The sequence below is a fragment of the Linepithema humile genome, chromosome 6, assembly GCF_040581485.1.
Source record: "Linepithema humile isolate Giens D197 chromosome 6, Lhum_UNIL_v1.0, whole genome shotgun sequence".
Lineage (NCBI taxonomy): Eukaryota > Metazoa > Arthropoda > Insecta > Hymenoptera > Formicidae > Linepithema > Linepithema humile.
In genome coordinates this window covers 10,004,254-10,031,696 of record NC_090133.1, presented here as the reverse complement: position 1 = coordinate 10,031,696, position 27,443 = coordinate 10,004,254, and the positions used below count along the sequence as shown (strand labels likewise).

General features: G+C 40.5%; 4 protein-coding genes and 1 pseudogene across 9 annotated transcripts in view; 3 read left to right on the top strand and 2 right to left on the bottom strand.

Annotated features, from left to right (window-relative positions):
- The window catches only part of dom (domino), a 36,080-nt gene extending 22,052 nt beyond the window's left edge, over positions 1-14,028 (top strand). For 4 of the 5 annotated variants that reach the window (XM_012363472.2, XM_012363474.2, XM_012363471.2 and 1 more), the window contains exon 26: positions 292-5,391. In XM_012363472.2, the coding sequence (XP_012218895.2) occupies positions 292-3,210 (2,919 nt within the window). In that variant the 3' untranslated portion in view covers positions 3,211-5,391. Of the gene's footprint in view, positions 1-291; positions 5,392-6,437; positions 6,474-7,060; positions 7,227-8,415; positions 10,050-10,130; positions 10,488-10,565 lie in introns of those variants that run through there. The other variant, XM_067357801.1, reaches the window with a different exon arrangement.
- Positions 14,029-14,177: 149 nt separating this feature from the next.
- Positions 14,178-20,006, top strand: LOC105670135 (cytochrome P450 6k1-like). The gene is made up of 6 exons (XM_067357804.1): positions 14,178-15,616; positions 16,357-16,928; positions 17,037-17,261; positions 17,497-17,771; positions 18,133-18,313; positions 19,430-20,006. The coding sequence occupies exons 1-6, from the start codon at positions 15,552-15,554 to the stop codon at positions 19,591-19,593; spliced, it is 1,482 nt and encodes a 493-aa protein (XP_067213905.1). The 5' UTR covers positions 14,178-15,551; the 3' UTR covers positions 19,594-20,006.
- Positions 20,007-21,443: 1,437 nt separating this feature from the next.
- On the top strand, positions 21,444-27,443 carry LOC105674174 (E1A-binding protein p400-like). 2 transcript variants are annotated; one of them, XR_010890903.1, is made up of 2 exons: positions 21,444-21,665; positions 22,370-22,503. XR_010890903.1 is itself a non-coding variant. In XM_012370323.2 (2 exons), the coding sequence occupies exon 2, from the start codon at positions 26,565-26,567 to the stop codon at positions 27,381-27,383; it is 819 nt and encodes a 272-aa protein (XP_012225746.2). In that variant the 5' UTR covers positions 21,444-21,665; positions 26,548-26,564; the 3' UTR covers positions 27,384-27,443. The 2 variants fall into 2 exon arrangements, 1 of the variants encoding a protein (XP_012225746.2); XM_012370323.2 differs by lacking the exon at positions 22,370-22,503 and adding an exon at positions 26,548-27,443.
- LOC105674167 (uncharacterized) lies at positions 22,504-24,799 on the bottom strand (annotated as a pseudogene).
- On the bottom strand, positions 24,712-26,006 carry LOC137000638 (uncharacterized). The gene has a single exon (XM_067357805.1). It carries the CDS (start codon positions 25,917-25,919, stop codon positions 25,119-25,121), a length of 801 nt encoding a protein of 266 aa, XP_067213906.1. The 5' UTR covers positions 25,920-26,006; the 3' UTR covers positions 24,712-25,118.

Sequence of the window (27,443 nt, the reverse complement as noted above, 5' to 3'; positions counted from 1 at the left end):
TTGTTTTCAGAAATACAGATTTATTTTTTTATATATATTAAACGTCTTCTAAATCTAAATTTTCCGCCCATGATTTGCAATATCTCGTTATGTCTAAAGATTACTTTTGAAATAACATAAACCTTTTCTCTGCTATCTTATTTATATGATTGAATTGCTTCTTTCTCGAATATTTTTTTCTGTGCATTCACTGTAACCTTTACGCCTAAGATGGTTATAAAAATCTCAAGACAAGACTAGTCTGCATTCTATTGTACACCAGACTCACGCGATGTATAACATTCGATTCAGTTAACTCCGATCGAGCGGTACGCCATGAAGTTCGTCGAGGAGTCCGAGGGCGCGTTCTCGGCGGCGCAGCTGGCGGCAGCCGAGCGGGAACTCGAGCAGCAGAAGAAGGAGTGGGAGCTAGACCGGCTGCGGGCGCTGCGCGAGGAAGAGGAGCGGCGCATGCGGCTGGCCGACGACGACGAGAAGCCGCTGACGTTCGGACGCGAGGATGCACAGAATCAGGTTAATAGCGTCGCCGCTAAAGGCGGTTCCAAACGATTAGTCAGTAAGCGATTAGCGGCGCCGAGTAGAAGGAGTTCGCGCCGACGTGGCGGTAGGCGACGGGTAAGCGCGCGCGAGTCGTCGTCGGAGAGCGAGATCGAGACCAGCTCCGAGTCGGACTCGGAGTCGGAGTCGCAGGAGGAGGAGGACGTGGTCGAGGACAGCCTCGACGAGGAGTCGAGTCACACGGAGAGTCAGAGTCAGGGCGACGACGGCGAGGAGGAGGAGGGGGAGGGCGGCGAGGAGGAAGAGGAGGAGGCCGGCGAGGGGAACGAAGACGGGAGGACGAACAATCGCGATGATTCCGAGCGAGGGGGCGGTTTCTCCAGACGGCGGAGGGGTCGTTTGGCGGGCTCCGGCGCCTGCAGTCGCAACCACTTCGACCTGAACAGCCCGCGCACCAGGTCACGCGGCAACGTTCAGATCAATCTGTGGACGCTGGACGTGAGCCCGATCCTGCCGGGCGTGAAGCCGAACTTCCGTCGGCAGCGCAAAAAGTTCCATCGCGCCAAATCCGAGGAGGTTCTCTCTTCGCCGTCACCGTCGGTCGACGCGTGTCCCAAGAAAGGCGGCGGTCGGCTTAACGCCAAAGTGCCGACGATCGCCGACAACTGCGATCAGAGCGCGAAGGACGAGCGGCGAGACTCCGTGCCGCCGTCGATCGGCTCGAACGGCGTGGAGCGACGCGTCAGCGAGTCCGACACGGAGCGACCTGCTGACGACTGCGCAAACCTGACGACGCCGAGCGCCGAGACACAATTGAACGAGACGAAAACGTTGGAATCGGACGGGGCGGATAATGTCGACGGAGACGTTGCGAGAGAGAAGGAGAGAAACGACGAGGAGGTGAACGGAACGAGTGGCAGCAACCTGATCACCATTCGCTCTGTACAGACGACGCGGTGCTCGCAGAAGGTCACGTCGGCGATCAACAGGAAGCACGAGTCCGACGTGAATCGCAACGAGGACGCGGAGAACCTCGACGTGAACGTTAGCGCGCGCGATTCCCGGTCTCCGACGGCAGCGCAGTCGGACGCGACGCTGAAGCGCTCGCCGAAGGAGGCGACGTCCAGATCCGAATTCGGCGTGCCGACCAACAACTCCGTGTGCAACAACGCGCGCGGAAAGCTCGCCGCGGCGTCGAGGGAGCCGGAGAAGAGCGTCGTCGAGTCGTCCCCGAGCCGCTCGATTCCGCTCTTACGCTCGAAGATGCTGCGAAACGGCAGCCCCGACGTGGTCGACAAGATCGCGAAACCGGTGCCGCGCGGCGTCGCCGCCGCCGCCGCCGCCGCCGCCGCCGCGCAGAGAAACTCCAAAGCGAATGCGAACGTCAACGATCATCACGGTAACGCGATCGAGAGCGAAGGTAAGGACGGCCTCGACGAGAGCAACGACGACGCCGAGCCGATAGTGTTGCGCAAGTATGCTAGTCAGAGATTGAATTCGAAAAGCGACGCGCGAGCGAGTCCCGACTCGAGCGTCTCGTCGCAGACGCTGGACAAGAGAGTGAACGACGTGTCGGACGCCTCCACGCGCTCGACGAAAAGCGACGCGAGCTCCAGCGAGTCGAAATGCAAGATACAAAGAGTGGAGATCATGATCACGCGAGGCGTGATGACTCGCAGCTCGAAAATTCCCTCCATCATCACGATACACTCGGAGGACGCGCGTCAAACGGACGACACGGCCGACTCGGAGGGTAAAAGCGGCGGCACGCAGATGAAAACCGGTCAGGGGACGCGGAGAGCGACCGACGTCGTGTCGTCGTCGTCGCAACACGCGGGCGGCGAGCAGAGTAGGATCACGCGATCGGCGGGTCGCCCGTCGACGCCCACGGCCGACGACGAGGCGACGGCGTCGCCGAAGCTGACGCAGAGACGACGGGCGGATACGCCTTTCCTACGGCCGGTCACGAGGTCCGCGGCGATCGTCAACTCCTCCGTGAAGATCGACGGGGTGTCGTCCGCTCGGGGCGAAAAATACGTGACGACGCGGATGCTCGTGGTCTCCGCGAAACGTCGCCCGGACACGCCGCGGCCGCACGTTCCGCCCAACAACAACGAGCAGATGTCGAGGGTGACGCGCTCGGGTGCGTTGGTGCTGAATTCCGCCTCCGCGGCGAAGATCTCGTCGCCGTCGTCTTCCGTTTCCGCGCTGAGGACGAGCGCCAAGCAATTGCGAAATTCGCCGATGCGCGGCGGCGGCGAGAGCGAAAACAGCGCGGACTCGACGTTGTACGAGAAGCCTCAGAGAACAGCGAAGGTCGTGGCGATTCTCACTCTCGACACGAGGAACAATCATAACAGCGGCAAGGCCTTCTCATCGATTCAGTCGAAATCCAATTGCGAGGGGAAAGTCCAGGACAAGGAGTTTCTCGGCGCGTCTCGGTTGTCGGACGCGCTGAAGGATCATCAGGAGACCGATCGCGAGGAGGCGAGCGATTCGACGGACACCAAGTCGAGAAGACTGCGCAGGGAAACGAAGCGCGCCAGAGTCGCGTCGACGTGCTCGCTCGACGGCGAGGACGTCTCCGACAACACCAGCGACGAGGAGTCGTCGCAGAAGAAGTTACGCTCTTCGCAGCTCTCCCCCTCGCCGTCCTCCTCCGCCGTCCCGGCGACGCGTTCTGAGAAACTGAGAAGTGGCGCGATATCTTGAGCCACGCTGAGGTGTTGTTGTGGTAGTCGTCGGCGAGACGCAAGCCGCCTCGTCGGGAATACCGTTGCTGTTCAACTATTCGGTCGAGTATAATCAGCTTGCTATACGTGTGATGCTGGGTTTACGCTCGGCATTTACCTTCGGCATGATACCTTCTCGTTTCCGACGATGTGCTTTCGTTAAACATTCTTTCACGCAATACACAATGCCTGTGAAGAGTTCTTCAGCGTTTGCATTCGTGCGGTGACGTCCGGAGAGGCAGAAACGTTAATCTTGTTTGTAATGCTTATTTTTCTTAAGATACTTTTAAAATGATGTTAAAGAGATGCATCTTTAGTGTACAGATTCGGTTCGCATTGGATAAATCTTATTTTTCTTTTTTATTTATATTCTTTGTGATGTAAAAGAAATTTTTTAATAACATGTCAATATGTTATAAAATAGAAAAAAATGTTAAAAAGTTATAAAAAGTAAAAATGTTAGGTTAGGAAAAGAAAGAAAATTGTTGTGCAATTATAATGAAAAGCTAAAGTATAGCAGCATTCATTTATTGCAATTTAGAATAAAGTTGAAAAAACATTTTTTTCATTCACGTTTTAATTTGGACAAACCGACTCGGTTTTTTTGTTATTAGTTGTTAAAAAAAAGAGAAAAGGTGGCGCGGTAGAAATGACAAGTAACATTGTTTTTGTTATAAAAAACGTTGAAGAATTACTCTCGAGATTATTACATGAGAACGTTCATGAGATTTACGTCAAAAATATCATGAGATAAAAAATGCCGAGTTTAAACTAGCTCTTAGAAGATAGCTATTTACTTGCGCGGCTCACGCGCATTGAATAACGCGATTTTCGCCCATAATTAGCGCTTAGTGTGGTTATTTGATTCTCGTAATCGACATCCGCACGCGATTTTTGTGACAAAGTTTCTCACATGTGTACGAACTTTCTTATATATAAAATTTCCTTCGCACTGTATCGTTGGATTTTCTGTCCGAATTTTCCTTGCAATTTTTATTACTCAATTTTAAGAAACTGAATGATAAAAGCTAAGAGACAAACTCCGATAAAAGATGCAACGATATTAGCGCGAGAAAATTTTATACGCGAGAAAAATCGTTAAGTATGAGAAAAACTCTGCGCGAGAAGAATGAGAGGGCAAGAACAAATAGGCACGTTTAAGCGCTAACGCCGGGGGTGGAATCGCGCATCTTTGTACATAATCGATACGGTATGATTACGATAAGCAATGCGTCGTCATCCGGTCTGCACTGGGTAGATGCCGGATGTAATATTTGTAGCGTTGTAAATCGTGCTACGCGATTCATCGCTCCTAATCTCACCTCATCTTATTTCGTTGTAAAAATTTATAGGTGGATCTTTTCCCTCTGACTGCACTTTCCCACACTCTCGAATCAGTCTCGCTCTTCTCCCCCTCACTTCCCGTCAAGAAAGTCTAGGAAAGTGCAGACAATAAAGGCAAATTTTTAGGCGCGCGCGCGAGAGATTGTATGTTTTGGACGACTTGTGATTTATACAAACGGTATGACGAGCAAAACGGACGAATGTATTATATTGGGGAAAGACGAACCAGTGTAAAACTTTAGTCAAGCGATTCTCTAGTGCGCTACATTAAACACTATACGTACACACACACACACACACACACACACATACAGCGTGGGCGCACGCAGGCAGTAGAACACGCGACGCGAGAAATGAAAGGATTGCAAAAGTCGTGCGGGACAGAGCGCGTAATTTTATTCTGCCCTGATTATTTCCGTTACTTCAGCACTTCGGTAACTCGGACACTCGATTCAAGGACACTGATTTAATTGACAATAATTAGGGTGACAGAGAGTTGCGCCGTTCACCCGGTATTCCTAGGAAGATAAAACGAGAAAGAGTTTTAATCATGAACTACGTAACTCGCAGGACACAAAAAATGACCTGATTATTATATTATATATAATATGATAGCGTAAGATTATCCTTCCTCCGCTGTTTCCACTCCTTCCACTACACACACACACACACACACACACACACATACACACACACACACACACACACACACACACACATTGTAATATTTAAGTTGCGTGCCTGTATTTTGTATGATCGAGCGAGAGTTCGAAGAAGAAAAAAAAATAAACGAGATATTCCTTGCTATATATGAAAATGTGTTCTCTTATTTCTTGATGCATTTCCAAGTCTGTGTCGATCAAAGGTTCAGTTCCGTTTTGGTGTCAAATCATTCTCAGCTCAGTGTGCTTGTTTATATTATATTCGCGATTTATTACCGAGAAAAACGAGATTTTCTCTCGATGTCAGTTTGGTGTGGCAAGGCTATCATGACCGCACATCTTTCGAGACGAGATATGTACTTTAGTGTACGCGTAAAAGAAAAAAAAAAGAGAATAAGAGCTCCAATAAAAATGATTCGTAAAAATGGCACCAAAACACTGCCTTTGCCATTCCAAACTTGGAGTCCGCAGCAAGAATATAACAGGCACATGAGTGAGATACGTTTGTACGTTAATGCGTCTGTTTCTTCATGTATCATACATTATATACGTATGCTTGTGTATGTATGTAATGTACAGATACACGAATAGGAGTGAAGGGAGACGCAATAACGCATAGATCGAAGGAATATATCGTAAAAGAATTTTTTTTTTAATATTTAGGACGTAAAGAACGAGAACCTTTGAGCGTCTGCGTCCCACAAATATCACTTCGTTTTTATAACGAGTTTTTTAATGATGCATCGAAGTTAATGTTTCTTTGATAAAAAATCGAAAAAGTTGGTTTTAATTTTGTAAATTTTCCAATATTTTAAATATGCACTGTTTGGAAAATTAAATTCTCGACTAAAGTTTTACAAAAAAACTATATAAATTTCAAATTGGGTTTGCTTTTAATCTACAAATATAAACTTTCACATCACGATATATTCAGAAAAGACTACTCGATGTTAAAAATGAATAAAAATACGGGAAAGAATAGTCTCTCATTCTTTCTTATTCTTTATTATTTTATGTTACATATTTATCAGCCTTTGAGGTATTATATTTCTTTTATTTATTTTTATAAACTGTCATATTATTTATTGCTTGTACATACAATTTGTTAAAAGTTTAATTTTCTGCTTTGTCTTCGCGATTTAAAAGAGCAAAGGCGAAATTTTAAAGTAAAATCTCACGTTTAACTTTTAACGTCTTGCAGATTTGGCTATCGGAACACACAATGGAACAAATGCCGGTACGTACAAAATGATATTTTAAGCTTTTCTTGTATAAACTTACGAAAATGAAAAAAGAGACATTATCTGCACAGAAAGAACACTTGCTGAAAAATTGGTCTGAGAATAAATTTTGTTGGACATTCAAAATTTATGAATAGCGCACTCGATCTTGGTCGATGGATCGTTAAAACTTTTTACTGCGATATGAAAAAGATCGAGCACTCTATTGATCAATTTTGATTGTCCAGCAAAATTTATTTTCAGATCTGTATGTGGCATAATTTTTGGATCTTTCAGCAAAAGTGTTCTTTCCGTATCGGATAACAAAATTTCTTCGGTTTCGCTGATAACAAACGTTTTAAAAAAACCACACGAATTTTGTTGATCACTATAATTTTTTGATAATACATTTTATTGTACAATATACTGAATTATTATCTTTATTGGTAGAAAAATATTCACGTTATACACGAACATAAATGCAAAATAAGCCATTGTGGAAATTTATAAGTAGATGTAGCATGCGCATTCAAGAGGTGATTCAATGCACAGAAAATTATTTGCTTTCCGGACAATGCAATTATTAAGTTTGTTTCTTCTTCAGATGTGGTGTCCACCGACGCCTCCTACAACAGACAATGACGTATACATCGATTATTCTTTGAGCTTTCTCTATGAAAATATTCCAATGACAGAGGCTCAACTACCACCGATTTACATCAAGAAGGAACGCAACAGAAGCAGGATTGAATCCGGCCTCAGCGATGATGGTGAGTTGAAAAAGTTGCAGACATTAAGAACCGTAGGATAAATAATATAAAGCAAATAGAGCAAATAAAGCTGGATCTCAGTGCTCAATCATTTATTTTAACATTAAACGCTTATACGGTCAAACGTTTCGGCTATCTTCAGTATAAAGAAAACGTTAACGAATACAAATAAAAACGCAACTCGTAGAATGACAGTAGTATGCGAAATGCATTAATTGGCCGTATTCGGATTGACAATCGTTTTGTATAGTTAGCAGCGGATTTAACAATGTCAAGTAGACAGTCAATATATAATATTAGTAAAATTAGCCGTAAATTTGTCAAGTAGTGTAAACTGTGTGTCAAATTTAAAAAGTATAAAATATAATTATATGACTTATATGACTTATATTCTACAGTTCGTTTAATAAAGAGACGGTAAAAAGAAACGTACCTCAGATCAGCAATTGTTGTCATATTGTGAGCAATTGAAAAATATGAAATCACAGAATTAATAACTACTTAAGGATTTATAATGTGTGTATCCGTTAACGTTTCAGAAAGGGACAGAAGAATGTAAAATTAGATGAGAAACGTTAAGGAAAATAAGGAGAGGAGGGGGGTATTAAGAAAGGATATTTTATAGAGTGGGGAACTTCCTAAGGTAGATATGTGTTCGGTAAAAGTTCGGTGTCGCTCTGTTTATTTAGCCCTGTGTTTTAAATTTTGACGCAAGGTCGGCGTTCTATTACGTACGGACAAATAGGTTCAGATTTCATTCTGTTGTTGAAAGACTTTAGGTAATAATTTATACTACTTGACAAATTTACGGCTAACTTTACTGATAATTTTATACATCGACTGTCTACTTGACATTGTTAAATCCGCTGCTAACTATATTCACAGCACGATTGTCAATCCAAATACGGCCAATTAATGGATTTTACATACTACTGCCATTCTACGAGTTGCGTTTTTATTTGTATTCGTTAACGTTTCCTCCACACTGAAGATGGGTGAAATATTTTACTGTATGTATAAGCGTTTAATGTTAAAATAAGTGATTGAGATCCAGCTACGGCTCTATTTGCTTTATATTATTTATCCTATTATAAAATAATAGAAGAGCCTTCAACTATTATTAATTATGTTATTAAGAACGATTTTATCTTACTTTTCCAATCAACCTTACGTCTCGCTCTTCTCGCAGGCTGCCGACCGGCCAAGACGCGACACAAGGAAGAATCTGTCTTCGCGCCCAGGTCGCTGTTCGACAGACCCTCACCAGCGTTAATGAAGATGCGTCGCGATATGAAAATGCACAACAAGTATCGCACGATTGCGCGTGCGCCGGTGCCGGTGTTAAAGACTTCGTCGCACGTGACGAAGACTTTGCCGGAGCCGGATCACGCTGTGGACTGGCTGGTCTACGAAGAGTGGGGTCTGTTGCATCCCATCCAGAGCTACCAGAACCTGCCGTTGAACACGATGATTCTCACGCCCGGTCACACGCCCAATTGGGACATGGTCGCCGACACCATCAACAACTCCGCGCGTCTGCATAGATCGCCCAAGCACTGCAGAGGCCGATACGAGACCGTGATAATGCCGCGAGAGGAGGGCAAACTCATGTACGACGTTGCGCCGAAGAAGCAAAAAAAGCAGAAGGGTAGCGTGTACAAAACGCCGCAGGTTTCCGAGAGCAAGGCCAACAGAGCGTTGAGAACGTCGCAGTTGCATAATCAGGATAAGAATAACTCCTTCACAATGATGGGAAATCAGAGGTACGAAACTGTCAAGTCGGTGTCCAATAAGCGAACGCCCACCGCGAACGTGAAGCCGCTTCTCGTCAATTCGTTGATGAGAAATCCCAGTAGCGCAGCCGTTCTACTGGAAAGTGGTATACAAGTCGAGAGCCCGATGGTGCCGGTAGATGTCGCCACCAAGCGCGCTAATAGAATAGCCAAGGAAAAGCAAAAGCATGCGTCGCAGGTCTTGACTCAGCAGCAACAGCAGCAGCAGGTTTCTGTGCGGCTTCTGCAGCATCAGCAGCAACAAGCGGCGCAGCAGCAGCAGCAGCAGCAAGCCCAGCAGCAGCAGGCCGGACAGCAAGTGGTTGCGAACTCCGTCGGCTCTCAGATTCATCAACTGACTCAGGCAATCCCGACCGTGACGAGTGCGAGCGGCGCCATAATCAACGCGAAGGCGGCCGCGGCTAGTGTGAGCTTGAGCAACGTGCCGACCACCACGGTGGTCACCACGACGGTGAAGGCTCGGCCCGGCGGGCAGATGACCATGCAGGACGTGAGGACGACGTCGGCGAATGTGGTGAATCTGCAGCAGACCACTCAGCGAATCGCGGCAGCCAACTTGATATCTGCGGGTCAAGCTTCCGCTAACGCAGCGAGTGGTCAGAAGGGCGGCCTGGTGGGCGTGACGGTAGCGGCGTCGGCGAATAAGAACACGGCGCAGTTACAATATTTCAGACAGCAGCAGGTGCTGATGCGACAGCAGCAGCAGCAACAGCAGCAGCAACAACAGCAGCTCAAGGTGCTGCAAGCGCAGGCCGCCGGCGGACAGAAGGTGTCCGTCACGGCGATGTCGGCCACGGCGGTGGCGGCAGCGGCGGCGGCGGCGCAGCAGCAGCAGCGTACGGCGGCTGCGACTTTAATGAAGCAAAGTATCGCTGCGGCCGGTGCTACGGGCGCCGTGGCGGCGCAAACTGGCAAGCAAACTGTAACTAGAACGGTGTCGGACACGGAGATGGCTGCTTTGCTGAAGCGACAGGCGCTACAGCAGCAAGCGAAAGCGGCCGCTGCCGCAGCGGCAGTTGCGCAGGTCCAAGTGAGTGTTGTTTTTCTTTCTTTTTCTTTTCTTTTTTCCTTTCCGCAGGCGTAAAAAAGTAAATCGTTGATTCTATCGCAGGTGCCCACACAAGCGAACCTCTCGACGGCGCAGATCTTCGCCCAGGCTGGCTTGCAGATGCAACAGGCGGGGACTTCCGCTGGCGGCACTCCAGTGGCGACCCTCGTGAAAACAGCGAACGTAGCGGGCGTTCGTACCGCGACGCCGCAACAGATCCGCCAGCTCGCGCTTCATCCGCAAATCATCGCCCAGCGGAAGCTGCCGGCGCAGAAAGTCGCACAGCTGGCGCAGGTCGCGAGTAAAGCCGGCGTGCAGACGCAGCTGATCGTGCAGCAGAAGTCGCTGCCCTCGGCCATGACGGTGCAGCAGATCCAGCAGGTGATGAAGCACTCGTCGGCGATGCAGCAATTCAGCCATGTGCGTGAAACATATTACGCCAATCGATATAATTGAAGAACGTCCCGCCGAACAAAGTAACAATTGACAATCTTGCAGGTTTCCACGGGGCAAACGGTGTCTCAGGCCAGCCAGGTGGTGCTGGCCAAATCGCCGCTGCAGACGCGTGTGATACCAGTCGCATCTGGAGCGTTGAAGCAGACCATTCAGGTGGTGACTGCTAGTAATGCTCAACTGCGACAGGCCGCGCCTATTCAGGGAAAGCCGGTTGCTGGCGCGGTAAGACGGAGTCCCGGTCCGGGCCCGAACTCGGGTGCGAGTCCGGGCTCCTCCACTTCTGGTCCCAGCGGCGGCGCAGGTGCCAATCCTGGCGCTGCTTCCGCGACCGCTTCGAATCTGACTTCCCCCGTCGGCCTTGGTCAAGTAAGATTGCAAACAATGGGACACTCGCAGCAACAGCAGGCGCAACAGCAGCAAACTCAGCAGGACGCTCAATCTAAATAGCTTTGGATGATCGCAATGGGACAACGATCGCTTGAATTAAATTGGGAAATTCAGAAACTGGATTGGCTTTGCGTATGTTAAGAAAAATCTTACAGATATTGTAGGCTAAGGATTAATCATTTTTAGAGTCTTTCTGTTTAGAATACACGTAGAAGGGAATAATAAGTGTGAGATATCAGTATATTACGAGTTACACATGATTATTAACAAACAGAAAAATATTAATTTGAAGTGAAATGTTAGAATATTTTCGATAAACTGTTTAGTGGAGAAAACAATGGTTGGAAATTATTTTGGATTTATTAATGGCGAGAATAAAAGTTTGCCCAAAATAAAATGTTATTTGGTCGTTTTGGTCTTTAGCCGATTATTAATGAAGAAAATAGATAATTATTTTTTATGAATAATATTACTTTAAATATAAGTAAAAGTTTCTAATTTTCCCAATTTAATTAAACGTCAAACATTAGCAAGTTTAAGTTTTTCTTTTTCAATATTAGTATAATTTTAATAATCAAAAGTAAAAGTTTGAATTTGACGATACATGTCGGTGCAATAGTAGCCATAAAAAACAAAGCATTCCAAAATTTGCCGCAAACAGCCGTATATTTTCGACATAAGAAGTGACGTTCGTTTATAACTTTGCTTTTTTGCCGTTTTATTTTTGTTTCTAGGAAGAATTAATAATTAACCGTTCGAGTGCCGAACGGCGCGATCGCGCTTCTGCTGTTTCATGACAAAAAATGCTAAACAACGTAATCGACGTTACAAAACGAAGAGTTTCGATTTGCTAAAACTTCGAGTTTTGTAACACAAATGATGAACTATGATAAAATATCCAAATTGGTTCGGTTTATCACTGACAGATGATACGGTAGCATTTTTAGATACGGAAACAGTGCTCTCAGATATACCGGGCTGAGCGCGTATGCGAGGCCTAATGAAGTATTTAATACGCGCGTCCGGCGACTCGTTGTTAACACGTGAGCGGCAAAAAGGGAACAGTGGGTGTCAGTCATGAAAATCAAGCCGAAAGTTGCAACTATGTAATTTCCATCTCTAAAGTATTATATCGAAAGGAGATGCTATATGACTCCCTTTAAAAATTGCTTTCAAAAATAGGTAAAAAATTAATAGGCGCTTTACATGATAAAACATATCTACACGTTAAAATAGTATATATTTTCTTTAGGATAAGGAGCCATCCTTCAAAACCATTTTTGTCTAACCGTGAAGAAATTTGTTTGTTTTCTATTAGCTCCTTTCTTAGCATTATTATCCATATTATATTATTATATAATTTTTATATTATATATTAATTTTAATATTATATATTACAATATTAGCCTTCTTTACCATTCACTTACTCATAATTCAACCCTATCCTGTCCTGCGTATGCGCTGGAATTCGTTAAAAGCGCGCCACTATCTTCGTTAGGCCGTGTACGCGCGCCCAGCTCGGCATATCTGAGAGCACTGCGGAAGCAGTGCGATTGCGCCACGTCGCACTCGAGCAGTTAATATTTTGAAGATTATAAACTTTCGGAAGAGAGCGTGTACTAGTGATAGCGCAACTGAACATTGATTGCTCTAAAACGTAGAACTGCATACCAAAATAAAATACTATAATCAATATTCAGTGAAGAATGTGAAGGAACGATTACAGCGAAAAATAAAGTATTCTCGAGAAAGAAATGATTTAGTAAATTAAAAACTATTAATTCTCTCATCCATCTTTTCACTACGAAACAAATCTGTATTGCAAGGACGATGACGTAATTTTTTTATTTTCAAGAACGATCTTATTCGGGGAAGAGTATCTTTTCCCAGCGAAGAGTGTGAGGCGGTATTTTGAACAATATTATGCGACTAACAAATAAATTTTGAATTGTATAAAAAAATACTTTTATTGAAAAGGAGAAGTAATTCAGCGTGACAATTATTATCACGAACGGAAACTGTTGATTATGATTTCAATTTAGCGGAAATTAGACTCACCGAGATTCGATTGTTTGTTAATCTGCTATTGGAATCCGTCTCCGTTTCTAATAAACATGATGATAAAGCTATTTGAGGCTTCCGAATTAGGAGACTCACTCAGCGCAGTAAATATGAATATTCGCAATGTAAAATATTTGAACTCGTTGTGGCATATTTTGCCAAGTGTATCCTTCTCGTATATACGCATTGTTCTTTTTTTTTTATTTTTTTTTTTATTTGAATGGCGCAGGAGATTAGATTATAGTTTTAAAAAGTACGCTTAACTCGTCGACTACACTAATTCAAGCAACAGAAATGTTCAAGAGACGTCTAAAAGATTTTCTTTAGAGTAATGTTGGAAAATTAGAATACCTTTTAGATGCTTAAGAGAGATTTGAGAAATTTGGGGGGAGGGGTGACATCTTTTGTGTGTTTAAAAAATGTTTGAAGGAAGTTGAGGGATATCTTGAAAATTAGAGAGCTATTTTACACACGTTTAATTTAATCTAAAGAGCCATAAATTGAGAAATTTAGAATACTCTGAACATAGGAACGAGATCTGAAGAATCAGAATGTCATTTAAACGTCTCTTGAGAATGCATCTCCGTATGCATTTTTATATTTATGATTGCTCGTAGGGCAATAATGAAATTGCTGCAAGAACGTGAGACATTTATATTAGGAGTGTTGTAAAGTCGCGTACGATATGAAGGTCTTCTGTTTGCCGGTCGAGTCGTTTAAATGCGAATGCCAGTCTCTGGAATAAAAATTGCGACGAACATGGCGTGCGACGAGAGAATAACTTTCCTTAAAACGCGTCTGTTCGTGCGCAAAGGAGAGATTTCGATATTTCGCAATGAAACGTCTCACTCTGTACACACAGTATTGATTAAGGAAATGATTTTATGAATGTAAAACAAACCTGTCGGATTAATTTCGAATGTGTTATACGATACACTTTATATTTTCTCTCTCTGTATGTCGGCACCTTGTATGTACGTGTGTACGATATGTATGTATATATGTATGTATAATTTATGTATTATAAGTGCTGAAATAAATCTCGTAAAGCAATGAAGCAGTCAATAGAGATTTATTTTTTACACAATGCTTCACAGAACTTGAAATATCTTCATTCTTGCAGGAAAATTTCAATCTAAGAAGCGTCTAAGAGCAATAAGAATAAAGAAGAAATTTTTAGATTTGCATGTTAATTTACACAGAAGATACGAGGATCAATCAAATATCAAACCGAACTAACATTTGCGGCTGAGATCGAGTGAAGATTAGTAGACGTATCTAGACTCCCTCTCTCGAGATATTGCAGTTTCGGGAATTAAATCGAAGACGCGAGTCTACATGGCATAAGGCCGGTCCGTTTCACCTTTTCGTTCGTTAAAAGCTTGATTATAATGCGTTACGCAACGACTTTAGACACTGCTCGCTCGCTTATCGTGCTAGCTAATAAACAAACGAATGCGAGGTGGTGTGCACGGCAAAGAGGGAGTCTAGATACGTCCACTAATATCTCCACTCGATCTCAGCGAACGTTAATTCGGTTTATATTTGATTCATCCTCAAATATTATTTCAAAGGGCCTTTTGATGAAATATTCTTGTACATATGTACAATATAAAAGGATAAAAAGGTGTGGATTTTAATATAAGAAAATAAATTACGAAACTTAAGGAAAAAGCTGGTCAAAAACCCGAGCTGGCTTATAATCGCTCTTATAATTCTCTATCATTCAAGTGTACAAACCGCACATTTTTAGTGGCCATCTTCAGTGTACAAACAATTTTATCCTAACGTATAATTATAAAAACTAAGCGCGCGCAAATTATAAAATGTAGATGAAAAATATTATCCCAGTCGTTAAAAAAACAGTGTTGTTATCTTACTTGATAGTTGCATCCTCGTAAAACAATACGAACCAATTAGTTGTACATAACTTTTTAAATTTGTGACACCACTTTGGCTTTTATTCGTTGGACTCTTTATGTTGGACAACTAATTAGTTCGATTTGTTTTACGAAGATGCAACTCTCAAGTAAGATGATAACACTGTTTTTAACGACTAAAATAATATTTTTTATCTATGTTTTATAATTTGCGTGCGCTTGGTTTTTACAATGATACGTTAAGATAAAGTTATATGTCACGTGCGCTTGGTTTTTATAATGATACGTTAAGATAAAATTATATGTACACTGAAGCCGCAAAAAATGTGCCGAAACGTTTGTACATTTGAATAATAATACAAAGAATTATAAGAGCAATTACAGACCAGGTCGGGCTTTTGTTTAGTTTTCTTTTAATTTTTGTAATTTATTTTTTTTAATATTCTTGTATTTATCTATATCTTATGGCGCTATATTTTAATCGAAAACGTCTGATTAGGATAAAATCGATTTATTACACTGCAAATTTTTTGTTGTTATCTCTAATTACATAAGTACTTACGTATATTTCTTACGAACCAGTTGCAAGACCGACGTAACAAGCTTACCACCAGTTATCAATTATAAAAAGCCCATCGAGTATTGCACTGAATTCAGTGTCCACCTATCTGCCCATCTACGTTGTCGATTACTGTTCGAAATGATGATACTCGTTAGTCTTGTATTGATTGTTACGGCAGTAATACTTTTCTTGGTATACGCCAGGTTAGCAAAGTAGAGAAATAATATTCAATAATAATTAAAGTTATTAATATATAATATAACATATAAAATATAATTTATGATATTACAATAAATTATAGAAGTCTGCTAGATTCAAATTGTATTTCTAAGTGCATATTTTACATCAAATTCAGAACATTTTTACTCTCTACCCTGATGGAAATATTTTTCTGAAAATATAACGAAATTTTGCTGAAATGTATTTGGAAATTTCTCTCAATTGATCCCATTAATTAATTTCATAAATATTTTAGCAATTTTTCAGTAAAAAGTTTTCAGTAACAGTTTTCAGTTTAATTCAGTAAATTTCATAATGTTTAATATTTCAAAACTTTTTTATTACTTTTTAGCAGTATATTTTAACTTTCCTTATATTTCATAGCATTACATTAAATTTTCATACGAAAAATTATGATTTATTTTGAAATATATTCAGTAATTTTTTAAAAACTTTATTTTACTTTTCATTGATTTCATAGTACTTTCAGCAAAATATTTCCATCAGGGTAGAGATCGTATCTCGCCATTAAAATCGATTATTAATTATCGACAAAGCGTTGCAGAATTGATTATTGTCGATAAACATGATAGAATTAATTATTATCTGCATTTCAACTGCAAAATTTGGGTAAAAAGGAACAGAACAAGGAAAAGTAGTCGTAAAGCAACTAAACACACCTGTGTTCAGTGTTTCAAATATACGCTTCACTTTACTCATGCAGAGGCAAGCTTAATTACTGGAAGAAACGCGGCGTCGAGTCCCTCGAGGGCGATCTGATCTTCGGCAACTTCAAGGACGCCATACTCTTCCGCTCTGCACCGGGATGGCATATCGGTCAGCTGTACAAAGCCGCTCGGGCGGACGCGGCTTACGTCGGCTTTTACATCTTCCACAAGCCGTGTCTGCTGTTGCGCGACCCGGACGTCATCAGGCAGTTCATGATTCACGACTTCGAGAACTTCTCCGATCGCCACTTCGCTGGCCCCAATCAGAAGGACAGTATTGGTATGAAAAATCTGTTCGGTGTGAAAAATCCGGTCTGGAAGTACCTGCGCACCAAGATCGCGCCTACGCTGACGAGGAACAAGCTGAGGCAGATGTTCCCGCTGATGATGGAGATCGGCACGCCGATGATGGAGTATCTGGAGAAGCAGCCGGCGGTCCGCGACAATGCGAAGCTCGTGGACGCGCAGGAGCTCAGTTACAAGTACACGACCGATTTGATCGCGTCCGTCGCCCTCGGCACGAAAATGGACACCTTTCACCATCCGAACACGGAGTTCTCGTCCGGAGGTATTAGTTTTGAACGGCTGAATGCGCGACAGAACAATTGATAGAGACAGCTGTCGTGTTATTAACTGCGACGCAACTTTTAACGCTACATGCGCAATAATTTTGCAGTTTACAAATTCTTTCACTCGTTCAAGAGGATGGTCGCTCTGGTGACGGTGTTCTTCATGCCCGAGCTGGTGGAGCTGATCGGGGCGAAGATACTTTTCGACTCCTCCTTCGTGCGTAAGGTTTTCTGGAGCGCGATGGAGAATCGCGAGAAAACCGGCGAGAAACGAGGCGATTTCATCGACTCGTTGCTCCAACTCAAGTACGGCGAACAGAATCCTGTTTACAGTGAGTAAATTTGTGCTTTAAATTTTTTATTATTCATTCTTTGTATCTTGGCAATAGTTAGCGGAATATTATTATTATACGTTTTTAGTACAATCTTTTACGTTTTCCATTTTCTATTTTTTGTACGACCTTCCTCTGATAATTTTTATGATCTTTTTTTTTACCGTATATTTTACTACAGTTAAATAAATCAAGAGATAATATAAAAATTACAATCGTCTGATGTTTACTGCAGAATTTGAGGGTGAAAATCTGCTGTATCAGTCCGGCACTTTCTTTTCCGGCTTCGAATCGAGCGGTACCTGCATGTCCTTCACCCTGATGGAACTAGCGAATTATCCAGAGTGTCAGGACTTAGCCAGGCAGGATATCAATCAAGCAATCGCCAAGCACGGCTGGTCGTACGAAGCGTTCAACGATATGAAGTATCTTGATCAAGTGATAGCCGAAGCTCTCAGACTGCATCCACCAGTGTCCACCATCGACAGATACACTCGTCAGGATTACAGAGTATGTCCGAAGCGTCATATCTTTAGACATCTTTCTCTTCTGAAATATTTAAGTCGAGATTCAAAGCCTTTTCGAACTAATGCTGTTGACTCGCGCAAATGTCAAACAAAAAACTTTTCTCGAAATGTCCTTTTTCAAAACTCTAAATCATTGCAAACTTTGATATAAAATTATTTAAGATAGTGGAGAAGTATAATTTTTTAAAACTTATACGTTTAGAAGTTGAATACTGTGAAAGACTTAACAGAGATTATTTATTACAAAATAATCTTGTTCATAAAGTTTACTCTCTTAGAAATAAACTCTTTTGTTCACTCTAATAATTTATTAGAATATCGAAAAAGGTGTAAATGTGTTTCAGATTTCTGGCACCGATATCATTATCGAGAAAGGAACACCGGTATTTATTTCTCTGTATGGACTCGGTGAAGATCCAAAGTTTTGGTATGCGCCGGAAGTATTCAACCCTGACAGATTTGCTGAGAATAACCGCGACACGAGCGCTTACCTACCGTTCGGATTAGGTCCCAGGATGTGCGTAGGTAAGTAGTATATTTGCATTATAATAGTAATTTATTCTGTTCTACAATTCTTGTAAAAAATACACAAAAAAATTTTTTTATTATTATAACAAAAAAGTAGCATATAAAAAAGAAAAAACGTAAGGAAAGATAAAGACTGTGACGAATTATTGTGACTTTATTGAAATTGATATCGAATTTATTTAGAACAGAAATTCAGAATTTTATTCTCTAGAGATTGTATCGCCATTGAAATCGATAAAGCCCGATAAAATTAATTATCGATAAAGCATTGTAGAATTGATTATTATCGATAAAACGTGACAGAATTAATTATTATCTGCATATAAAAGCAGATAGATTTATATTGCAAGCTAATCGATAAATCGGATGATATAATCGGTGAAACGTAATATACAGGGTGGTCCATGAAACCCGGTCGGGTTCTAGCACTTGTTCTGTTGAAAATAGAAAAAAAATGGTGCAGGCAAAAATTAAAATCTTTCATAAAACTTCTCTAAAGTTTTTGGCGAACCACGCTGTATACTTTTTACCTTATATTTATGGTAAAAAGGAAAGATTATATCTACATTTTCGTTTGATTATACATATATTTTTTCGAATAAAATAATTTCATACATTTTAACTTCCATTAATTAGTTATAATTATCTCTACTGTTTTTACTTCAATTTTTCAGTTGAATAGCGCTTCTCTCAAAGGTTTTTTTCTTTTATTTGAAATTTTTTGGAAGGCAGTTGAATAGAGTTAAATATACTTGAGCTTTAATTCTTGGGTTTTATAAGTAATTTCGAATTTGCAATAGATAATATCATTTTTTTACATTGAGAAAATCGATGCAGACAAATCTTCATTACACAACTTCGGCAAACGAACATCTCATTTACATGTTAATCAAACTTTACTTTGCCTGGTAAAAAAAAATAGACAGATTTAATGGAAAAACCTCGAAATTACTTATTGCACAACTCAAGAATTTCACTTGTTTGCTGCTTACTGATAAGACGCTATCACGAAAAGCATTTCTACAAAAATTTGATAATCGTTACTTAATACTTCAGTTATTATCAATCAATCAAATCAGCGGACGTTTTAACTTGATCTCTATTAATTCGCAGGAATGAAGGTAGGTCAGCTACACGCTAAAGTTGTCTTAGCGTTGCTTCTACACAATTACGAAATCTGGCAAACCCAGGAGCACAAGAGCGTTCTGGATCCGCGATCGACCTTCACGGCAGCGGCCAACGGGATAAACTTATACTTCAAGAAGATTGCCCAATAACGCGTCTATCAAGTCTGTCGAGTAAAATTTTTCACTGTACTTCTCTAGTACTCGAAGTACAGTGAAAAATTTTACTCGACAGACTTGATAGCATTTCTACAAAAATTCAAGCTACGATTATTTATTTAACACTTCCTGTCATCGGCACATTAAGCCAAATAAATATATAAGGTACATACACAATAACGCAATTACATGTGTTACAATGTACTATAAAAACCATAATAAATAAGCGTAAAAAATATAAACGGAAAACCACGCATCTTCCAATTTTAGTTCTCTCTCAATATGACATTACTCTTATATTTTGATTTCTACGATATACAAAGAATAAATGATATGTTAACTAAAAATAAATGAAAAAGAATCGATAAAGTGCAAAAGATATATAGATTAGATACTGAAGTGGCTAAAAAAGAATTTGTTATATTATATCTGTTGTATCATACTCAGACAGTTTCTAATAATCTTTATCCACGCATCATAGTCTGCGAATTTCAGAAGGAAAGCTTCAGTCTCAATAGAAAAAACAAATTGAAGGTTAAATAAACGATAATGCCGGAGCAACAATTAATCAGTGTGAACTCATGTCAATGCAAAGAGACTTACGAAATGAACATCTTCAGATGTGACACGCATTTTTTTCGATATAAATTTATAGAGCGTTAAAAAAACAGGGATACAAACAAGGTAATTTATTCTAATTTTAACAGTGATTTTAAAAATAAGATTAAAATAAATCATGCTATATATATTTCTAATTGCTGACAGAATATTTAAAAGAGTAAAAACACTTTGTTAAAATTCAGTGGTGAAAATCATTTTCTTCGCAATAAATGCCAAAAATTTACATATCGATCGTATTAAAACGATGGCCGCTATCTTGTGGCAGCTTGTTGCGGCATGCGTGTATTGATGATGTCACTATTTGAGCACTTATTACGTAAGAAAAACATTACTACCATTGCTTATCATATCTGAATAGGTTCCTTATGAATTAAAAGAAGCCTAGTATATGTAGACCCACCGAATGCTGCGTTAAGCGAATTCTTTTCTCCCTCACTTTACTGCGCGAGAAAGATTACATTATCGTGAGACAGAGTTACAAAGGTGTTACAATTAGAGTTTAAAATAGAGAAACGTAGGCAAATTTTGCGTAAAACTAAATAAGTGCATGCGATTTTCTTATTCCGAATAATAATTTCCAAATATGTACAAAGATTTGAAGTCTGGTCAAAAATTCAAGGTTTGAAATTAAGCAGCTGTCCATAATTTGATTGTGTAGTTATACAAATACGGTAATGTTAGTGCATAATTCTGCAATGTGAATGTTATCATACTATGCATGAGTCAGACGATTACTTTATTCAATGATAAGCTGATAAATTTCTCAATAAACTCCTATATCTTCGTGTCAACGTTTTACATTAATATGCGATGTATTTTGTATCTTGCGGTTTTTCTAAAGTTTACGCCAAATTGTGTCCAATTCACACATAAAATTCAATCGCACAATCTTACCAAATTTTCTACACAGAAAATTTTATCAGAAATCAATTCTCAAAGTCGTATTTGTAAATAGACTTTTGTATCAAGTTCGGTGCGGACGATTTGAGCAGAATTTTATTGGAGTGAATTTTGCGCAGCTTGCAGAACATGGCGATATTGACCAACTGCATCTATTTGGATATACTTTTGATATTCTCATCGCTTTTGGCAACGCTTTACCTGTGGATGAAGTGGAAGCATTCCTACTGGCAGAGATGCGGGATACGTTCGTTGCCCACACATTGATTCTTCGGTCACTTCAAAGACGCGATCCTGATGCGCAAACCGCCAGGAGTGGTTCTCGGTGAACTGTATCAGCAAGGAAACGACAAGGATGATGTCCTGGGAATTTACATTCTATTCAAGCCATTTTTGCTCGTGAGAAATTCGGAACTGATAAAGCAAATAATGATCAAAGATTTTAATGTGTTTTCGAATCATCATTTCGTTGCAAGAAGCAACGCTGACAAAATGAGCGGCTACAATCTTTTCGGCATAGACAATCCTGAATGGAAATATTTAAGGTAAAAATATATAAGACATGTCTCATAATTTGGATTCACAAGAGTAATAACACAGTACAACAAAAATAGACAAACTTTTTGGCCTAAGAACAAAACCAACGGTTTCCGACATATTTTTGATCGCTGAAAATGATCCCGCTTTCAGAATTTGCCAATTACGTCACATTTCCATGAAAAATGAGATGAGAATTTCCTTAAAAAAAATTATCTTTGACGCAACAACGTGTTGAATATGATCAAAATCGACGTTTTTAACCTATTTTATCCTATTTTTCATGGAAATGTGACGTGATAGGCAAATTCTGAATGCAGGATCGTTTTCAGCGATCAAAAATACGTCGGAAATCATTCGTTTCGTTCGTAGGCCACAATTGTGTTGAACTGTGTAATTGATATTTTAAAGTCGTAAATTATTCTTTAAAATAATATTTGCAAACCGACTATTGCAAAATATTATTAAAAAATCATTATAAGAGCTATATCAAAGAGATATTATCAAAAAAGATAAAGAGAATACATTATTTAATACTTATGCTTTATCTTCTTATTTTATATATTGTAGTTCATTGATTTATAGTATTTACTTTGTTTCTATCAGTATTATTTGATTCCTTATCTCTTCAAGATCAAGACTGTTAGCGCTTGCTGCTTTCGATGTGATTGGAAAGAGAATTAAGGAACGATTTTATCCGTTTTTTGTTTAGAACAAAAATGTCACCGGTGTTCACGAGCGGCAAATTGAAAAGTCTATTCTTGTTGATGGTGGAATCCGGAGAACTGATGGGTGCGCATCTACGTAGTCAATTCTCCAATGATTCCAAGTTCAAATCAATTTCCATCAATATATAATATTATTAGTAAAATTAGCCGTAAATTTGTCAAGTAGTGTAAAATGTGTGTCAAATTTAAAAAGTATGAAATGTAATTATATGACTTATATGTACAGTTCATTTAATAAAAAGACGGTAAAAAGAAACGTACCTCAGATCAGCAATTGTTGTCATATTGTGAGCAATTGAAAAATATGAAATCACAGAATTAATAACTACTTAAGGATTTATAATGTGTGTATCCGTTGACGTTTTAGAAAGGGACAGAAGAATGTAAAATTAGATGAAAAACATTAAGGAAAATAAGGAGAGGAGGAAGGGGGTATTAAGAAAGGATATTTTATAGAGTGGGGAACTTCCTAAGGTAGATATGTGTTCGGTAAAAGTTTGGTGTCGCTCTGTTTATTTAGCTCTGTGTTTTAAATTTTGACACAAGGTCGGTGTTCTATTGCGTACGGACAAATAAGTTCAGATTTCACACATTCTGTTGTTGAAAGACTTTAGGTAATAATTTATACTACTTGACAAATTTACGGCTAATTTTACTGATAATTTTATACATCGACTGTCTACTTGACATTGTTAAATCCGCTGCTAACTATATTCACAGCACGATTGTCAATCCGAATACGGCCACTTAAGGGGGGACGCCTACCTAGAGAAGTGAAAAATACATGCTTTTTCGGGAATTTTTTTTTAAATACTGAATAAATTTTTATTAATAAAAAGTAGATTATTATAAAATATACATTTTTGACATACTATAATAATTTTTTTATGACCAAATTATAAAAAGTAATTGAGATATTCATCGATACCGTGGACGTCCTTTTTTAGAGGCGTTGTGCGGTGACCACTCTATCTCAAAGCAGGATTATCTGAAATCAAAAAATCGAAAATTTTTAGTTTATATATTAAATTATCTAGGTCTCTACGGGCCGCATTTTTGAAAAATTGATTTGAAACAAAATGGCGGCGGTGTAAAGTTAAGGTATCGATTTTGACCAAAAAATTGCTCTTTTTTTGTGTATAAAAAAAAAGTAAGCAAAAAAAAGGAAAAAGCCCTCGTAGTGACCTAGATTTTGATCTCTTAAATAAGCCTGTAAAATTTGAAATAAATCGATCGACTGATTTTTGAGTTATGTTGGTCACCGACTTTGAAAAAGTGATTTTGAGAAAACGCGTTTTAAAGTTTTGTGTCATGTTTACACCTAAATAAAAAATTAATTTTTTAACTTACATTGAATCATCTATTCCTGGTCATAACAATCTTTCTGCATCAGCTGCCATCTCCAAAACTTCAAGCTGGTCTTGCCTACGACCCTGTCTTGCTTCGTGCGTACTTGCTTGCGCGCAAACATTAGCTTTTTGTATTCGCTCCTCATCCTTCTTTGCCGCATACAAATGAATATTTGGGCCACAATTACTCCCATGGCTTCAAAAATCTTTAATAATGAAGAAGTGCCTTCATTAAAGATGCAGGTTGCGATGTGCTGCTATTTCAACAATATTAGAGCCACTGTGATAAATTTTTGGACTTATCTTCCAAATGAGCTGGTTGAAGCTCTCATTATTATTTTGATTAAATCCACCAATGCATCTTTCTAATAAAGTATCATTGCTGAGGTTCTCATAAATAGGTTTTATTGCTGCCAACACATCTGCAGGAAGAGCTTTATAATCGTGCTTGAACGAATCAAGCTCGCCGCTCGCAGAAGCACGTTGCCAGCTACACCACGAGTCGGCTCCAGATGGGCACTTATTATGTCTCGGATTTTCATCGGTCGAACTATAATGGTCATACGTTGCCCAAATTGCTTTGTGCATTTCTGGGATAGAATCACAATGTCGACGAATAGCTAGTCCGTAATACACCGTTAACTTGTCGATCATTTTCGCCGTAAGTTTTCCTTTGCCGCCGAGTCCTTTCGTTGTTTTCTTGCACGTGCGTAATCGTGTTCCCATTTTTTTCTGTACATGCCCAATGCATTCTTTTTTTTTAATAGAAATATCGTTGCCATAAGGTTCTGAATTTACGATGCTTGCGTAAGTCTTCGAATCTCCGTCACCAATGTAATTAACATATTTTACATTGTAATTTTGTACGGAGCGCTTAAAAATTTCCGTGATTGCGTCAACTTCCATCTTTCCCGCCGATCCTTCATGATTTGCTGAACATACGGATTTATGTGACTCAAACCATTCTTCAAATTCTTCAGTGCCTTCCTTTTTACTCCAAAATTCACATATTTTGCAATAAGAACTTTTAATAATAACATCGAGAATTTTGCCGCTGTAGTATCCAATAACTCAGCGCTCGGAATTAGTTGCACATTTCGGGCCGATTTCCGAGACAACGCCTCCTGTTCCCCCACTACCGCTCGGCCGCTGGCGGCCGAGCCGCCGATAGCTCTGGCTCAGGAGCGTTTTATATTAGAAATAGGCTGGATTGTTTAGGCATCTTTCGGGAAATTGTAACATTTTCTTCACTACATAAATAATGTTTATTTTTATTAATACATAATATATATATATTTAATTATTAATGAAAATAAACATTATTTATGTAGCAAAGAAAATATTACTATTTTCTGAGAGGTGCCTCAACAACCCAGCCTATTTCTTATATAAAACGCTCCTGCGCCAGAGCTATCGGCGGCTCGACCGCCAGCGGCCGAGCGGTAGTGGGGGAACAGGAGGCGTCGTCTCGGGAATCGGCCCGAAATGTGCAACTAATTCCGAGCGCTGCAATAACTGATGAAACACCGTAGAGAGAGTTGAAGCCTCGTTTTTTCCACGTTCCGTCCCCGGAAATTGTTAATTCTGATGTTTCTTCGATGCTATTAGCTTTGCATGTTTTTTCAATTTCTTCTTTTACAGCATTTTTGAGAATTAATTTACAAACACTTTCGACAAAGGAATGAATATTTTTTAAAATAACATCATATGTGCTGTGAAATAAAAACTGCGGCATATCCATTAGGCCGCAAAATTTTTGGCAACCTTCAAGTCCGAGGCCGAGAACTCTCATTGTAAATATAAATCTTCTGTTTATTTCAAACGTTGTTCCAATGTAAGGACAGGAAGGAATCAATTTAGAATCACACGTATCGCATTGTATTAGTAATTTAAATCCAAGGCCTCGCGTGCTCGCTGTCAAAAATTTCACGTCCCCATTACACACTTTACATTTAATATAATTAGAAATAGCAGCAAATACTGTTATAAAATTTAAAATTCTATATTCAATATTGTTGTCTTGCGGCACTATAATGTCCTTTTGCAATTTTAATTTTTTTGCAGATGTACTTTGATCAATGTCAGTCTCCAACTCATGAGCACTTTTAGGCTGCTGTCGTTTTTTACTTCTTGATAATCGAACATTTTGAATTGTTCTTAACTCTCTTGAGCCTTTACGTCCCATGGCAATTTATTATTCACGAGCGAAATGAAAACAACTGTTCTGCTGTACAGCTCAAAACTAACTGACCCTCTCTAAATTTTATGTACGTTAGCCTCGGACCGTTATATTTACTAATACAGGTATACAGGAACCTTCGCACAAAACGTCTCACAAAGGAGGTTATATTGGGTTATGTTGTATAGGTTTCAACGACCCATAGATTCCTGTTTCGCGATTGTTTGAATACCTGCTCGAACGCTCGAACGCTCGAACGCTCGAACGCTCCTTCCGAGTAACATTTAGACGCCTATAACTTTGTCAATTTGATTCGGATTGACTTGAAATTTTTAGGAAATATTTTTAAAATGTTGTACTTCAAGAAAATATCAAAACCCAAAAATCGATTTTTTATTTGTATTCGTTAACGTTTCCTCCACACTGAAGATGGTTGAAATATTTGACTGTATGTATAAGCGTTTAATGTTAAAATAAGTGATTGAGCACTGAGATCCAGCTATGGCCCTATTTGCTTTATATTATTTATTCTATTATAAAATAATAGAAGAGCCTTCAACTATTATAAATTATGTTATTAAGAACGATTTTACCTTATTTTTCCAATCAACCTTACGTCTCCCTCTTCTCGCAGGCTGCCGACCGGCCAAGATGCGACACAAGGAAGAATCCGTCTTTGCGCCCAGGTCGCTGTTCGACAGGCCCTCATCAGCGTTAATGAAGATGCGTCGCGATATGAAAATGCACAACAAGTATCGCACGATTGCGCGTGCGTTGGTGCCGGTGTTAAAGACTTCGTCGCACGTCACGAAGACTTCGCCGGAGCCGGATCACGCTGTGGACTGGCTGGTCTACGAAGAGTGGGGTCTGTTGCATCCCATCCAGAGCTACCAGAACCTGCCGTTGAACACGATGATTCTCACGCCCGATCACACGCCCAATTGGGACATGGTCGCCGACACCATCAACAACTCCGCGCGTCTGCATAGATCGCCCAAGCACTGCAGAGGCCGATACGGGACCGTGATAATGCCGCGAGAAGAGGGTAAACTCATGTACGACGTTGCGCCGAAGAAGCAAAAGAAGCAGAAGGGTAACGTGTACAAAACGCCGCAGGTTTCCGAGAGCAAGACCAACAGAGCGTTGAGAACGTCGCAGTTGCATAATCAGGATAAGAATAACTCCTTCACAATGATGGGAAATCAGAGGTACAAAACTGTCAAGTCGGTGTCCAATAAGCGAACGCCCATCGCGAACGTGAAGCCGCTTCTCGTCAATTCGTTAATGAGAAATCCCGGTAGCGCAGCCGTTCTGCTGGAAAGTGGTATACAAGTCGAGAGCCCGATGGTGCCAATGGATGTCGCCACCAAACGCGCTAATAGAATCGCCAAGGAGAGAGTAGATTGGCGCTGTTTGTTTGTACACGTGTTTTTCCTTCCGGATATATTTATTTTTATATTCTGGTATTAGGGCGTGAGCCCTCATCCTGATATTAATATTAGGATGAGGGCTTACGCCCTAATACCTATT